This window comes from Amblyomma americanum, chromosome 10, assembly GCF_052857255.1.
Source record: "Amblyomma americanum isolate KBUSLIRL-KWMA chromosome 10, ASM5285725v1, whole genome shotgun sequence".
Classification (NCBI taxonomy): domain Eukaryota; kingdom Metazoa; phylum Arthropoda; class Arachnida; order Ixodida; family Ixodidae; genus Amblyomma; species Amblyomma americanum.
In genome coordinates, this window is record NC_135506.1 from 28,632,957 (window position 1) to 28,648,595 (window position 15,639).

The 15,639-nt window shown below is 44.5% G+C and overlaps 1 protein-coding gene across 2 annotated transcripts in view; it reads left to right on the top strand.

Annotated features, from left to right (window-relative positions):
• LOC144108023 (calcium-activated chloride channel regulator 1-like) overlaps nt 1–15,639 on the top strand; it is a 34,033-nt gene that overhangs the window by 6,651 nt on the left and 11,743 nt on the right. For both annotated transcript variants that reach the window (XM_077641292.1, XM_077641293.1), the window contains exons 2-8: nt 3,282–3,444; nt 5,232–5,529; nt 6,701–6,807; nt 7,970–8,143; nt 9,847–9,968; nt 11,732–11,846; nt 15,184–15,411. In XM_077641292.1, the coding sequence (XP_077497418.1) occupies nt 3,282–3,444; nt 5,232–5,529; nt 6,701–6,807; nt 7,970–8,143; nt 9,847–9,968; nt 11,732–11,846; nt 15,184–15,411 (1,207 nt within the window). The remainder of the gene's footprint in view (nt 1–3,281; nt 3,445–5,231; nt 5,530–6,700; nt 6,808–7,969; nt 8,144–9,846; nt 9,969–11,731; nt 11,847–15,183; nt 15,412–15,639) is intronic.

Sequence of the window (15,639 nt, forward strand, 5' to 3'; positions counted from 1 at the left end):
CATTCACTTCCGGTGTGAACGGCAATTTTAGCGTAGAACCAGGCTATAGATAACGTTTTACGTCACCTAAAGTTCGCCCAGTTGGGTCCCTCCGCAATTTTAGGGGATCTCGTTGGAACGAAAGTGCAAATGCGCTTATGTTGCTTTTTAGGCGCTATGTAGTTGGGGGCACTAAATGGTTCATGTCTATTAGTTATACAGAGCGCCAAAACAACCCACTTTTCTTTTCGTGCTTCCACATATCATTGCCATCATATTCTTGCCGCGTGTAAGTTTATTGGTATTGGGTCCTTTATTAGCCGATCAGATAAATTTTACTCGTCTTTTGGAGTGCAAAATATAGTTATAATCGTATTCTAACTTGATGATTCGAATAACCAGAAGGCATTTGTCAAGGAGAAAGAAAAAAGTGACTTTAATTACCGTATTTAAATGCACTGCGGTGAATAAGATCGCCTTAATGTCGAAGACTAAGTAAATATAACACTGACGAAAGCATTCTTGCAATTTGATTTCTCGCGAAGAAAAACGCAGAATAAAGTGAGCAGTTTAATGTTTTGTAAGCAGTGTGCATAAATTTGCTCCAGAAGACCCGCAGCTGGACAAGCCAAACTGCAGGACATTTAATGCCTATTCAGAATGCATAACATGCCTTCACATGCCTAACTGCGCAACATATCTGCATAGAATATATCTTCTTAACGTCCCTCAAGTTTGTCCCGTGTCCTTTGTTCTACGCTTCAGTACTTAAGATATATACCCAGATGCCGCTATAATATCTTTCGTCGAAGAACAAGAAGCATGGAAAGTTTATAGATTACGTCTTGGAGATGAAGACAGAAACTGCAGCAAATTTAAGCCAAGGCATTCTTTACCGCATATCTTTTTAGTTCAGTTACTTGATAAGTTACACCTTATGCCGAAGAGGTGTCCTAGTGATCTGAGCAGCTGTCTTGTACGCGAGAGATATGGTAGTTTTATATCGGTGTTGCTGTTTTCCCACCATTTTCAAATGGATAACATCGGTGCAAGAGACCAACATGGACAGCAGCTGAGACCAGCACTTTTATCTAAGGAATATCCCAAAACCTTTTCCGGTAACGCCATCCGAAAGGCTTTCCGAATGAACGCGAATAAAACACTCGAGTATCATCCACCACAGAACAAGTAATCGCACACGAGCTTTATTATTGCGATCTCGTCTGCTTCGCAGCATGTTAACAATACCTTAACAAATGTTTTAACGTTATCAAACTGGGTAGTCGTTTGCCTCTCATTTATTTATTTATTCATATTTATTAATTATTTATTTATTTATTAGTACCTCAAAGGCCCCATTGAAGGGGTATTACATGAGGGGGTGGAATTATTGTAGGATATTTCGGGTTACTTTTCGGAGCGATAGAAATCAAGCAAGACAGATCTGTTAAATACAAAACAACCCTCAAGCAGTGCAAGTTCTGCATCAATATGCCTACAACAATCAGTGGGAAAAATGCGATGCTCAGTTTAATATTCAAAGTTCGAGAAAGCGGTAAGTGCGAAAGTAAAAACGCAATGCAAATATACTGCACAGCGATGTGTATGAAACTGGGCATATATGCCAGAGAGATACAGTGTTGCAACAACAAGGCCCACAATTAGACAGTGCAAAAACATTTTCTTCCCAGAGCACAATTATATTAAGAGGAAAAACTCATTTCATATTTTTCGCGTCACCCCACTGTAATTAGGTTTCCAGGCAAGCTGCGTACGAGAACTACGCAACAGAGCCACATTTTATTGAAAATATGCAAAGTAAATGCGTGGAAATAATTGAACCATCGACAAGCTTTTTCCTAGTAGCCGGTGTAATACTGGTTAAAAGCAGCACAGAAGAGGTGAGTGGCGTGAGGCATGGGAAAGCACATCATATATGTTCTCCTTGTTTGTTCAGCACCTTCTCCAGACCACACTCCATCTTTTTTTTTTCCTTCTTGATCTCCATTTACTCTACTGAATTGCTTCTAGTTATACCGAACTGGGTGAGAAAGTGATAGCTACAGAGCACGTCTTCGTTGTCTAATTCCTACGAAAGGACAGAGCACGGCGCTCTCCAAACTACACGAACCGCGCTACGAATGTAGCGGCTGCGTTGTTTGACCGGCCGCCTTATCAGCACTGGTGATACCAACACTAGGTTGCCTCCATAGGGAGCCACATCCTTGTGCAATAACAGCTCGTAAGCTGTACTTCAGATCTCTACGAAAGTTGCATCGCCTGGAGAGCTCGCCGTACTGTCTCCGGGATCTGCCCTCTCTGTGCATTTATTTCCCGTCTTTACGGCAAAATATTTCTACTCACTGCTCCGTATATTTTCATGCACTCTTGCTTGAGTGCCATTCTTGTCGTTCCAGGCGGTACATTCTCATCCCACTAAGCCAGATTCTAACTTTCTTGAAGGTTGTTAGCCACCTTGATTACTAGCCATCTCTTTTCTATTACTTTTTACGTGGTCATTCTGATAAAGCACAAATTACGCTGACGCCTTAGGCGGGTAGAAATGATGGTGACCTGAACGCCCCACGAAAGGTTAGCGCAAACTCTCTTCCTCACTTTACGAGCTGGCGTCAGGTGTACATAACTGCTGTCCCACCTGTGTTTTTGTTAGGACTTCTTCGGCTGCTTCCACTGAATTGCTCTTAACGTGACCACCACGCGGCTACCTTCCTTTTTTTCTTCACACCTTTCTTAAAGGCTACGACGGTGTTCATTACATCTCCTCCTTCCCTTAAACGCACACTCCATGGCAGCTACTTCAGATTACAATTCACCTCCTTCACATTATTTCGCAAGCGGAGCCAGAGAGCTGTGCGGTTGCGATGTCGTATAGTGAATACAATAAAGAGGCGCAGTTACGTTTTAAAAGTTTAGGGTGCCGAGCGCTTAACTGTTCTGATTACACCCGATCCCTTGACCCTTAACCTAATCATACACACCGCTAACAAGCCATATTCTGACAACCCAAGAGCTCTCAGAAGCTCTAACTGCCTTCATTCCCAAGGTCTGAAGATGCGATGACGCTTCTACCTTTCAGCAAGAGTCCTGCGCCGGCAAGGCGCCGCCGAACAGCCTGGTGATTTCTCTGTTGTGCGCGTTGATCGCGATGCACGAAGAACCAAGCTGGTGGAAAAAATAAAGACACTCACTTGCAGTTCTCACGACGGATGTAGAAGCCTAGATGTAGAAGCCTAGGGCTTCATTACCAGGGTAACACCGGTAAAAGTTTTCCCGCCACGCAGGATGCTGTCCACTGCTGTGCTGCTCATCGCGGCGGTCTCGCAGCTGTGCTGGTCTCCCGGTCACAGTCTCCGCATAGACAAGGCCACCGGAGCCTACGAAGACATTGTGGTCGCCATACACCCGTCGGTGGAGCCCGACGAAAGAATCGTCGAAAACATCAAGGTGCTCATTTGGCTTCGACTCCACCACGATTAAAACCGAGCGCCTAAGGCACTCCAGTGCCACTGATGATTCCGGTTTTTTTCCGGTTCTGTTTTACAGCGGAGGTAACGCTAGCTTTATAAACAGTTAAATTTGTTTTTCAAATCTTCTGTAGAGGCGCCATTGGGACGCTAGGTGGTCGCCTGAATAAGACTCCTATTTAGGAACGGTTAGTGGTCGGGCACGACATGAGTGATTGACTTGAGTTGCTAAGTTGCGTAATCTCTAAAGCTGTAACAGTGGATGATGATGATAGTGGATTTTTATGGCGCAAGGGCATCGATGGCCAAATAGTGCCATGGCACAAGTTTCGTTATCTCAAGGTGGCGTCAAAGAACCAATTCCCGAGCATTTCACCCTGAATAAGCCAAGCACCAGGCCGGGGGGAAAATGCTGCAAAAGTATACAGATAGCATTTAACCCCAGAATTTGCTAATTTGTCGCAAGTCGCGCATTTTATGAAATCTGCGGCCTTGGGTCACTTGGTTTTAATATTCAAATATTTACTAACCTGTGTGCAAACTTAGGCATTGTTCGCTTATAGTGCGGTGAAGAGTCACTCTGCAGGTGACAATTTAATTAAGTTATTTCACGTCACCGCGTTTCCACATGCATGCCACTGCTGTGCTGCACTAAAAACGTAGCCCGGGTTGAATAGAATTGTAGTTTACGTCGAGATTGCAACAAGACCTGTTTTACATCTGCAATTCCTTGCTTACGCCTAATAAGATACAGCGTCTGCCGCATTAACTCGTCGAGATCTTGCCCATTCTGAAAAGAGCCCCTCCGCCATATTGCCTTCCTAGAAAGGTTACATCCCTTTTGCAACTAATAAAACAACAAAAACTCGGATTCCCTGCTAGGTCGTCAGCTACGTTCAAGTTAAGACCAGCCTGTGCAACATTACGTGCAAACAGTGATATTTGTACTCAGTGAGAGGGCATTTTTGCCTTTGCGGCAGCTAGTAAAATTGATACCATTATCACCGTCATCATGATAAGTCTAACTAGGCCCATTGCTCGACAAAGGCCCCTCTTTGTTTCTCCGATTAACCTCATTAACCTCATCGTGGTCCAGCTGCCACCAAATTATGCCCGCAAGCTTGCTAATCTCACTCGGCCACCTCACCTTGTGCCGCCCCTGCTATGCCTGCCTTCCCTTTGAATCCAGTAAGTTATACTTATCGGCCAACGGCTCTCTTGAATTCACATTACATGCTCATCACACGCCTATTTATTCCTGGTTTTTAGAAGGATGTCATTAACTCGCTCTTCTCCCTTGAGCCACTATGCTTCTTTCCTGTCTCATAACCTTGCACCTATCATTATCGTGTCTATAGCTCTCTGCGTTGCCCGCAACTTTAGTTCAATCTATTTAGTTACACGCCACATTTTTTTGCCCTTAAGTGAATAATGGTAAAATACAGCAGTTATATACTTTCCTCTTGAGGGGTACTCTTAAAAGGACATCTTTAATCAGAGTAACTGCCAAATGCACTCCATCCTATTCTAAATGTCTTAGCCACTGAACTATCGTCGTACGAATCTGCGATCACTACCTGCCCCAAGTATGCAAATATATCGGTACGAGCACACGTCTATTGGCAACAGAGACAATTCTGAATTTCCGGTATGTAACCTCTTCTCGTTCAATCGTCAGCCATGCCGTCTACACGTCTTCTTAGGGAACAGTGTAGCTAGCCACCACAATGAACGTATTATTAAATGTCTACTTTTTCCCCATCCCAGGCATTATTTCGCTCTGCCTCAACGTTCCTCCAACGGGCCACTCGCGGATTGGTCCACTTCGGCAGCGTGACCATCGCCGTGCCGGACACGTGGCCTCCGAGACCCGGTGCGGTCACCACGGCGGCAAGCCTGTTTCCCACGGCCGACGTGCGAGTGGCGGCCGAGAACCCGCAGTACGGCGACACGCCATACACGCTTCAGCCACGAGGTTGCGGCGAACGCGGAGAGTACATTCACCTGACGCCTCGGTTCATGACCGATATGAATGGATCCATAGCGGAAACCTACGGCAGTCCTGGTAAGGGTTATAGACTCAAGAAACATAAATAGGCTGCATACCAAGAGAATCAGTTCCGCGGAACTGCTCAAGGCACAGAAAATGAAGCGGCTTTGAAACTGCTATCCTGTCTTGAATAAGACTGAAACATGTAAAAGAAGCCAACAGCCACTGAAGCTAAGGAAGTCAAGATTGAAGGTTTTTTTTTATGTGCTGAGTTGACGGATGCGAAATGTAATTTTTTCTGCATTGCCTAACATCCATCGCTGAGTACACACGACTAACGGACACATTTTAAGCGCCAGTAGCATTGTGCAGGAATGTTTCTGAAACGCCAGGCCTTATTACGGCGCGTGTGTGTGTGTGGTGATTTGTTACCTGCCGATGTGGTGGGGCTAATATAAAGATTTAATTCAAATTGCGTTCAATTATGATTCTTTGCCCTCTCCGTTACTGATCAATGGCTTCGTTTTGACTTCAACTATGAACGGTGAAGGAGTAATGTAAGAATCGAGTTGAATCGGACGAAGAGGATTTACACAGTGGCTTGCTTTCAGAACGTCCTTTCCAACCACTCCGAGAAAATTCTGTGCGGGGCCAGCGATCTCATGGTTCTTGTTTTGCCCCTGTATATAAAGTATCACAGTACCAAGTATGTTTTAGTATCTAAAGTAGCATGGCGTCATTAACAGTTATAGGCGTGACAATCACAAAACGGTGTAGTTGCTGGAGTTAAAATTCGGGAGAACGGGTAAAAATTTCTAGCTTTCCATAGAATGCCGCATGGCAGTCGCTCAGTCTTGTTCACCTGCAGACCTGAATGCGGACAGTTGCGCTTCTCGTTTTGTCATTCACGCGTTGCGCAAGTCCTAGTAGTTGTACTATCAATTATTAAGGTTTCTTCATCGTGCGTGTCCACCTTACAGCCGTTTTAACGCATAAAACAGCGATTTCTGCCCAGCTTCTTTTTTCTTTCTTTTACACCGTCAATAAGCAAGAAACTGAATTAGAGAAAGTAGCCTCATTCGACGAATAAACGCGAATTTAACGTGAAATTTTGCAACAAGATGGATTATGCCTAAGGTGCGCTGAGAAGCAGTTCTCCGTCAGGTTCTCTGTGTCGTGAGAACCTTCAGTACGGTCTCCAGCAATGGCTAAAAGTGGAGTGCTTTAGAAGCGCCGTCTTTCGCAGCTTACCAGCTGGTGCACGAGTGGGCTCATTACCGGTACGGCGTCTTCGACGAGTATGGTGATCCCGAGAGCTTCCGGTACCCCAGTCTCTACTGCGAGTTTGGCATGGTGAGCAAGCGAGCGAAGCTACATTTTGGCCAGTCGATTCGATTTTAGTAGCTATGTGTACGAAAAGATAGAATGGAGCTTCTTTTCATCACAGCGCATACTAAACTATCCTCTAGATTCATATTTGCATCATCCTAGTAGTTTAAAGTTTAGAAGCCCGTGAACTGGAAGTCGCGTCTGGCAGGGAAGCTATATGAACTGCTCACAACTGGTGAAAATTTTTGAGCACCGACCACACCTGACACAAATGATTCGTCTGCCTTCTGTGCCTAGCAGAGAAGTTAATCTTGGTATAAGTGAACATGACAAAGCAGAACAGCAAATCACGGATTGTATACTGCTCGACCATGTGTCGCTTTATTCGTGCTATTCGGCCATAGAGGGCAGTTTCTCATATTGGTTGTGTAGCAAATGCGGAAGCAATTTTAATACCAGATCTGGTGAGGTACCAAAGTTGCGTGCATATGTACACTACAGGGAGTCTGCTCAATGTAGGTTGGAACAAAAGAATCGAATTTCTAACGAGGAACACTAGCATAAAAGCAGCGCCATATCGAAAGATGTGCATGGACATCTCAATGGCATCTATAGCGAGGGTGGGGCATCCATAAAAAAACTGAAAAACCTGGGTTCTCTAAAGTTAAGGATTTTGAATACCCTCTCTGGTTGCAGTTTGAGGTCTTAGTCTGTTCACGAATATTCGAAGTATGCATGATTAAAAATGTCAGCAGTAGTGTAGTTCTTTAGGAGACTATGCTGCGTTTTCTGCCACTTTGAAGGCAAAAGCACATCACTGAGATGAGATGAAGGTTTACTTTACTTTCTAATAAAGACGTGAGAGTGCTTTCTCCCCATAAAGTTTGCCAGAATGGCTTGGCAAACAGAACTTGACTCAACTTCACAACTATTTCAGTTCACATCTTTTTGTTCACTATTGGTGCCCTTTAAAAACATGAGCGAAACATCAAATAATGCCTGTATGAATGTTTCGCATGTATGCTGTTTTTTATATTTTATAGGATTTACGGGAAAAAATTATGTACGTACGACTGCCCACGCTATGCTCAATTAAGACTCGGACTTCCTGGTTGCCAGAACCTACAACTTGCTCAGATTCCTGCTTACTGTGAATGGAAACTGCACCATTTCTCGCTCCAAACAGGTCCGTGCCAGTGCTTGCTCGGAGAACATCAGATTCACGGCATCGACGGATTCGGGTGAGCCATGCCGCATTTACAAGGGCTGCCGCGTCTCATCCAGGTGCCAGCCAAAATTCTCGCAAAGCGACAAGAACCCGGTCACGTCGTCCATTATGTTTATGCCGTACCTCAAGGACGTAAGTATGTGTAATGCACCCTCGTAGCATTGAAGAAGGTAATGCGGTTGCAAAGCCACCGTGTAGAAATTGCGCCACCGAATCTCATAAAGCAATAGCACCACGTGTTTGATAATGAAATGAAAGTTATCGATACCAGAACTTCTTGTCGCCTCTACAGTGTCCGAAACACTTTGCTATGTCGCGAGAACTCTGAAATCCAGAGGGCGGTGGGGAGATCTCAGGATGTTCGGCATTGGAATTCGTGACTACTCAGCTGTTAGAAAGCTGGCCTGATTGGTTTATGGTTTGTGGAGGTTTAACGTCCCAAAGCGACTCAGGCTATAAGGGACGCCATAGTGAAGGGCTCCGGAAATTTCGACCAACAGGCGTTCTTTAACGTGCACTGCTATCGCACAGTACACGGGCCTCTAGAATTTCGCCTCCATCGAAATTCGACCGCCGCGGCCGGGATCGAACCCGTGTCTTTCGGGTCAGCAGCCGAGTGCCATAACCATTAAGCCACTGCGGCGGCTGCGGCGGCTGCGGCGGCTGCGGCCTGATATGAAGGCTTGTATAGTTTTGTATTATAACGATATGTCGCAAGAAACACTCAAGCCAGCCTTCCAAAGAATGATTCCTCAAACTGAAGGTGCCAAATGCAGCAATCGTATACTCCGGTTCAGACCTAACACCGCTGTCGCTTCAAAGCACTGGCCAATTCGACCTGGTCCTGATATCCGCTAGACGTCCTGGTTAACCTAATTGGTAGAGTTAGAGTGTAGGCGTATATGGTAGTGGCGAGTTGCTGATCACTGTAGATATCTGAAGAAGTATTTTTATTGCACTATTACCTGGACCGAATAAAACAGTCTTTTTGGGACGCTGTGGTAAATGAACGCATCAATATTTGTTGACGTCAGGGAAGATATAGCCCTTTCTTCTCTCAGATTGTGCACGTTTCTTCCTATGAGTGATCCAAACCCTTACGAAATCGTTATGGGACCTATGATCCAAATGCTGTGATGTATAGAGCAAACTCATGCAGAAAGCTGAACAACCTACCTCTGTGTCCGTGTAACTCATTTGAATGCTAATTAGTAATTACTACCTCCACTGAAAAACGCGGATAAGAGAGCACGGGTTACTTCTGTACGACAAACTGAGCGGAGCAAGCAATTTAGTCAAGCTGTTTGTTTTCTACTTAATAGATATCCAGGCTTCTGACAAGTAACGGCAAAAGCGTCTGAAAATTCGAACATGACAGCGAGATAAACAGCTCTTTCACTTGTTTTCGTGCATATCGACCTTGTTCTTGGTTTTGAAGGAGGCGCAGTGAGAACATCTGGCGGTGGGAGGAAATTGATAAATCTTGACAGCCCCCAAGAATGGTTTACCGAGATAAAAAATTTTGATTTGAGGGGGGGGGGGGGCAGGGGGGAGAAGAAAGTACGAGAATGACTGTATGTTTAGATGACGACTGCGATCCTTCAGTACTTCAACATCTACTCTAATATATTGTTGCGGGAAAGAATATATTTACAGCTATGTACACCAGCGAAGGAACAGCTACGAGCGGCACTCAGAACACACTCAGAACTTCGTTGTCGTCTTTGTCCACCCGTTCACTCGCTCAGTCTCGTCGTCGTCTTCCCGTTTCAATATAAAAATATTATGATGATAGGTGCGTTTTAATGACCCTTTTCAACGATATTCTCTGACAGGTGACGGAATTTTGCGACAACGCAGAGAGGAAGCACAACATCTTCGCTCCCAACAAGCACAATCACCTCTGCGGCCGCAAGTCCACATGGGAAGTGATCTCCGCCAACGAAGATTTTAAGCAGTGAGTACGATCTGCCTATTATTACTTTCGGCTGACGCTATTCCGGTATTCTAGTATATTAAAACCGCTAATAATATTCGTTAATTTTGCGGTGTTATCTTAAGAAACACGTGAGGGTAAGACGAGCGTGACAACTACCCCTTCCATTCTATCCGCTCGCTCTAAAAGAAGAAATGCGACATTAAATGCACAGTGCTTCCTTCCTGAATGGTACAAAGTGCTAGGATGGATGCGCTTGGGTGGATGTCAATCAGTAATTACTCAATTATTACAAAGTACATCTATTGTCATGCACCGAACAACTTTACCCTTAGAAAGTGTTTGTTTTTGTGAAAGTGCGTAGGTGTGTGAAAAGTAATACGCTTTCAAGCCTTCCTTACTTGCAATAACCTCCGGGAAACGGTGTAGAAGCACATTGTGTTCACCTCCCAATCGTACTCACCCCACGTACAGAAGTTGCCTGTGGAGCTGCCTGATTGCTTTGATGCGTACAATCGCTTCGTTTACCTCTCTGCGAGGTACTCATCATGTACTTACAAAATAAAGCACACAGCCCTGTGTACATTTTAATTGTGCTGCACCCGTGGGCTATAGGTGACATGCCTTGCGACTGAACCAGTTATCTAGGCGACACTTTTACGTCGGTTCAGCCTTTTATGTAATATTTTTTTATTCCTTACGCCAAAGGATCCCAGAGTGCCCAAATGCATTACTGGCACGGGCAAACTTATTTGTAAATGCTATCAATGATGTTTCGGTACACGCGGGCGAACAGATTTTGTAAAAACTATCCATGGAGTTTCCGCACACAGCTAGAGCAAGTGAACTACAGCAATTTGAATGCTAGCAAGAAAACGATAATTATGTGGATTTTTTTCTGGAGGCCAATGTTTCAACATGGAAACTATGCGCTAAATTAGAGGGCAGATGATGTGCCGACTGAAGACGTGAGGGCACATGCTTTCCTGTGTGTTTGCGTTAATTTAAAAAGTAAATGTTTCAGTCGTAGCTTACTCGCATGTTAACTCAATAGCGGATTGCTGTTTTTCTTTAACACCCTTTAAGTCAGGAAGCTATCCTTCTTCCCAAAGTCGAAACAGGAGCAAACAAACTATGTTTTTTGAGCTGCTTGAATTTTTATGAAGTATATATGACAATACTGCAGAGAGAGAAGTCGACAGATGCATTTGTATATACCTAAATATTTGAGCCGATTATTTGTTGAAAACAACTTTACATTCGAAACGTGAGGAAGAAGCGCCAGTGGTATCTTAGAATTCTGAGATCGTTTTCGAGACGACGGTGATGAAGCTCTTAGCTTTAAAAAATGCAAGTCGATATCACAAAACGTTTCCACAAAATCATACTGTCTCATGTCTCAAAATAGTGAAGGCCAAACACCTTACAAGAAGCAAAATAAATAAATAGAAAATAGAAACTTCCCAACGTAAACGGTGTGAGGCACATCGAACCAGATTGCGTATACATAGACATGGTTTTGAAAGTATACGCCAAAGACATATATGGTTCTACACGCATATACCTTATGTGTCTCCGTGAAGTTTGCGAATTAAGGGTGAAGAACGAGAATCAAGCGGGGAAGGGACGTAGTGTTGTCCCATTACACGGCAGCAACATGGGCCTAGAAAATCTGATTAATCGAGAAACATGGACGGGCACACATCTGTTTGGTTTCGATTGCCACATATCCTGTTTTCCGCGCAACCATTTTGAAGTTCTCGATGCCGTCTCCTTTGCCGCAGGCTGCCACGCGCTGACCTCGGGAGAGCTATTAGGGTGAAATTCACTGAAGTGCAGAAAACAAAGGGCGCCCTGGGACGTGTGATTTTTGCCCTGGACATTTCGGGTAGTATGAATGTAAGTATTACAGGCAAACAACTATACGAGATGGTTTATGAACAAACGCGTTGGATGTCAGCACATTCCGCCAAGTGCGTGTAGATAAGTTTCAGTAATTATATTCAAAACCTTTCCAGGACAGGAACTCTGCGCGACCAGATTACGAAGGACAATAAACGTTATTTTAGTGCAGAACATTGATTGAACTAGCAATCGATACTATAACCAAGTATGCGAAATGTGCTCGAAAATTCCCAATACAAACGAAGGCAGGCACAGCGGCTGGAGGGAGATGGTCGTGGGGGCGGAGGAGCAGATTCAGAAGTTTGCAAGCATAAGGTGGCTGCAGCTGGCACAGAAAAAAAAATTTAATTGCAAAGATAAGGGAGAGTTCATTGTTCGGCAGCGGACGTACGTAGCCTGATTATGAGGATGATGTACGGGGTGTCACCTTTCGAGATCAATGCATCTACGGCGACCAAACTTCTATATAGAAACCAAGCTTGATCGTTTCGTTTTCTCCATGGGGGAAGAAGCGTGCAGTCAAGCACATGCCGGCAACCTCAAATGTCTTCGTATATTTTTAGGCATGATCAGCTCGTGAAGAACAATAATGAAAGGAAAGGTCCTAACCTGGCTGAAAGAGAAAGCTTTTGCTTGTGATGTGCTTCTGCAAACAATAGACAATGAAGGAAATTGCTGACTGTTGACCACAGTTGTGGAGGGGTTGCATTTGCTTATTTTTTTTAACATCGAAGTATTACAAAAAGCAGTTGGATAACACAAACAGAAAAAAAAATCGTTGGAGGCACTTAGATATTTCTTAACTGCGGAAAGGCGGAAGCTGTTTGCGACTCATTGCACTGATTTGAATTTCCCGTACTTGAATTCATTTTACTACAGAGGTGGAGAGCAGGTGGCGCAAGCGTGGCAGAGAGATAACATGACATCACAACGTCACGTGACGATCACGTGATCTAAAATGTAACGGACGGACGCCGCGAGTATGATCCATTAAAGACTATCGCGTCAAAAGGGCTAAATAACCAACCTTCTGCTAGATTCCAGCACCAGGTGATCTCAAGTGGGTGATGTGAACAAAGCTGGGTCGGTGAAATGCTATGGAGGAAGGTGTCGCGAAAAGCACTGGATTTAGGAATGAAAGAATTAAAGTGAAAATTGTTTATGCGGGTTCAACGTCCCAAAGCGACTCAGGCTATGAGGGACGCCGCAGTGAAGGGCTCCGAAAATTTAGACCACTTGGGGTTCTTTAACATGAACTGACATAGCACAGTACACGGGCCTCTGTAATTTTGCCTCCATCGAAATTCTACCGCCGCGGCCGGGGTCGAACCCACGTCTTTCGGGTCAGCAGCCGAGCGCCATAACCACAGAGCCACCGCGGCGGTGAAAGTGCAAAATTGTGCCACAAATCAGTATACCAGCATTGAATTGGTGGCTGCCGCTAGATGTAACTGTATACTGCTGCTGAAGAAGAGGGCCACAGAGGGCCGCAGAGTGGTTGACAGTCATGACAACTTTTATACAAGAGGCAAATTGCAGACGAGTTATCAGGCGACAGAGAAATCCGCAGAATATAACCAATCTCTATACATAGCCTTGATTGATTGATTGATTGATTGATTGATTGATTGATTGATTGATTGGTTGATTGATTGATTGGTTGATTGATTGATTGATTGATTGATTGATTGATTATTAATTAATTAATTAATTAATTGATTGATTGATTACGAGAAAGCGTTTGACTCTGTGGAATCCCTCAGCATTCATGCAGTCAGTGCGGAACCAGGGCACAGAAGAACCTTAAGTCAAAGCAATGAAAGATATATATAGCAACTGCACAGCTGGCGTAGTCCTCCACGAAGTCAGCAATAAAATTCTAATAAGAAGGTCGTCAGGCACTTACACACAAACTCGCCATTGCTATTCACCGCCTATTTACAGGAGGTGTTCCGAGACAAGAATTTGGAACTGCGGGGATAAGAGTTAATAGAGAATACATGAATATCCTGCGATTCGCTGATAACATTGCCTCCCTGAGTAACTCAGGAGGAGAATTGCCAATCATGATCAATGAGTTAGACAGGCAGAGCAGAACGGTGGGTCTAAAGTTAACATGTAGAAAACCAAAGTAATGTTCAACAGTCTAGCAAGAAAACAGCAGTTCACAATTGGCAGCGAGGTGCTGGAAGTGGCAAAGGAATAAGTCTACTTCGGGCAGGTAGTGACAGCTGATCCGGATCATGAGAGGAAAATAACAAGAAGGACAAGAATGGGGTGGAGCGCATATGACAGGTTCTCTCAGTTCATGAATGGCAGTTTACCGACATTCCTCAAGAGAAAAATGTACAACAGCTATGTCTTACCGGTACTCACCTACGGAGCAGAAACGTGGAGGCTAACGAAGAGGGTTCATCTTAAGTTAAGGACAACGCATGGCAAGAAAAATGATAGGTGTAACGTCAAAGGACCGGAAGCGGACACAGTGGGTGAGGAAGAAAACGCGGGTTAATGACATCCTAGTCGAAACTAAGAGGAATAAATGGTCTTGGGCAGGGCATGTAATGCGAAGGGAAGATAACCGCTGGTCCTTAAGGGTAACGGAGTGCATTCGAAGAGAGGGCAAGCGTAGCAGGGGGTGGCAGAAAGTTAGGTTGGCGGATGAGATTAAGAAGTTTGCAGGTACCGGGTGGGCACAGCTGGCAAGAGACAGGGTTAAGGAGAGACATGGGAGAGGCCTTTGCCCTGCAGTGGGTGCTGTCAGGCTGATGATGATGATGATGATGAAATGGCCGCTAATAGATGAGTCGACATCATCATTTAGAGATTAGAGGTGAGAGAATAATTGCCAAAAAAAATGAGGTATGCTAGGCGTCTCTGGATACTTTCAGTGGTATTGACGAGGGTGTTATTGTGAGGGTTCAAGACTGATGCAGCATGTAATCGACATTTGTATTTGTCCATCTTTCGAGCACATGAAACCTTTGGAATCAGGAAGAATTATAGTTGCGCTTTCTCAGCTCAGAGAGAAACGTGCCTTTGGGCGAGAGTTTCTTGTAACAGCTGGTAAGCTTTCCAAAACTTCTCAAATTTGGACAACTCTATGGAACCTAAAGCTGTGTTGTAATGGCTTAGCCGTTCATCACTGAATCGTGGTGGGAAGATTTCGGCGTTTCTAACTGTGTTTCGGCTTATTAACAATCCACATTTGCATCTATTTGTTGCTCTTCACTGCAGTATCCTTGTTTATACCACAAATGCAGTGTAACACACAGTGCTATCCCTTGATAACCATCTCTACATCTGCTCCTTTCCTCCGTAATCTGTATAGAGTCAAAACCGCATTGGCTATTTAAGAGAAGCTGCTGGCAACTTCATCACGGTTCTTATACCGGACGGGTTGGAGGCTGGGATCGTCACATTCAGCACTGGCGTCGACTCAGTGTCTCCTCTGACGCCCATGCAAACGTCTGTGCGGAAACAATATGCTGGTGAAGTGGCGCAGCTAACAACTAGTGGAATGACATGCATTGGATGCGCCCTGCGGAAGGCTCTGGAGGTAAGCATCATTCTTCCCCTCACTGTCTTTAATTCTCCTCAATTCTGAATTCTCACTTTAATTTTCACAATTTCATTAACACCACCAAAGGGCGATGTGGAGGGGCTAATGAGATTTATAATAAGCAGACTTCCCCTTTGAATATGTAAGAGAATCTTGGTAAAGCCTCCTTCATTTTTCTGCTATAATTCATGGATACATGAAAGGAGTTTGTTAGCATCCCCTTTG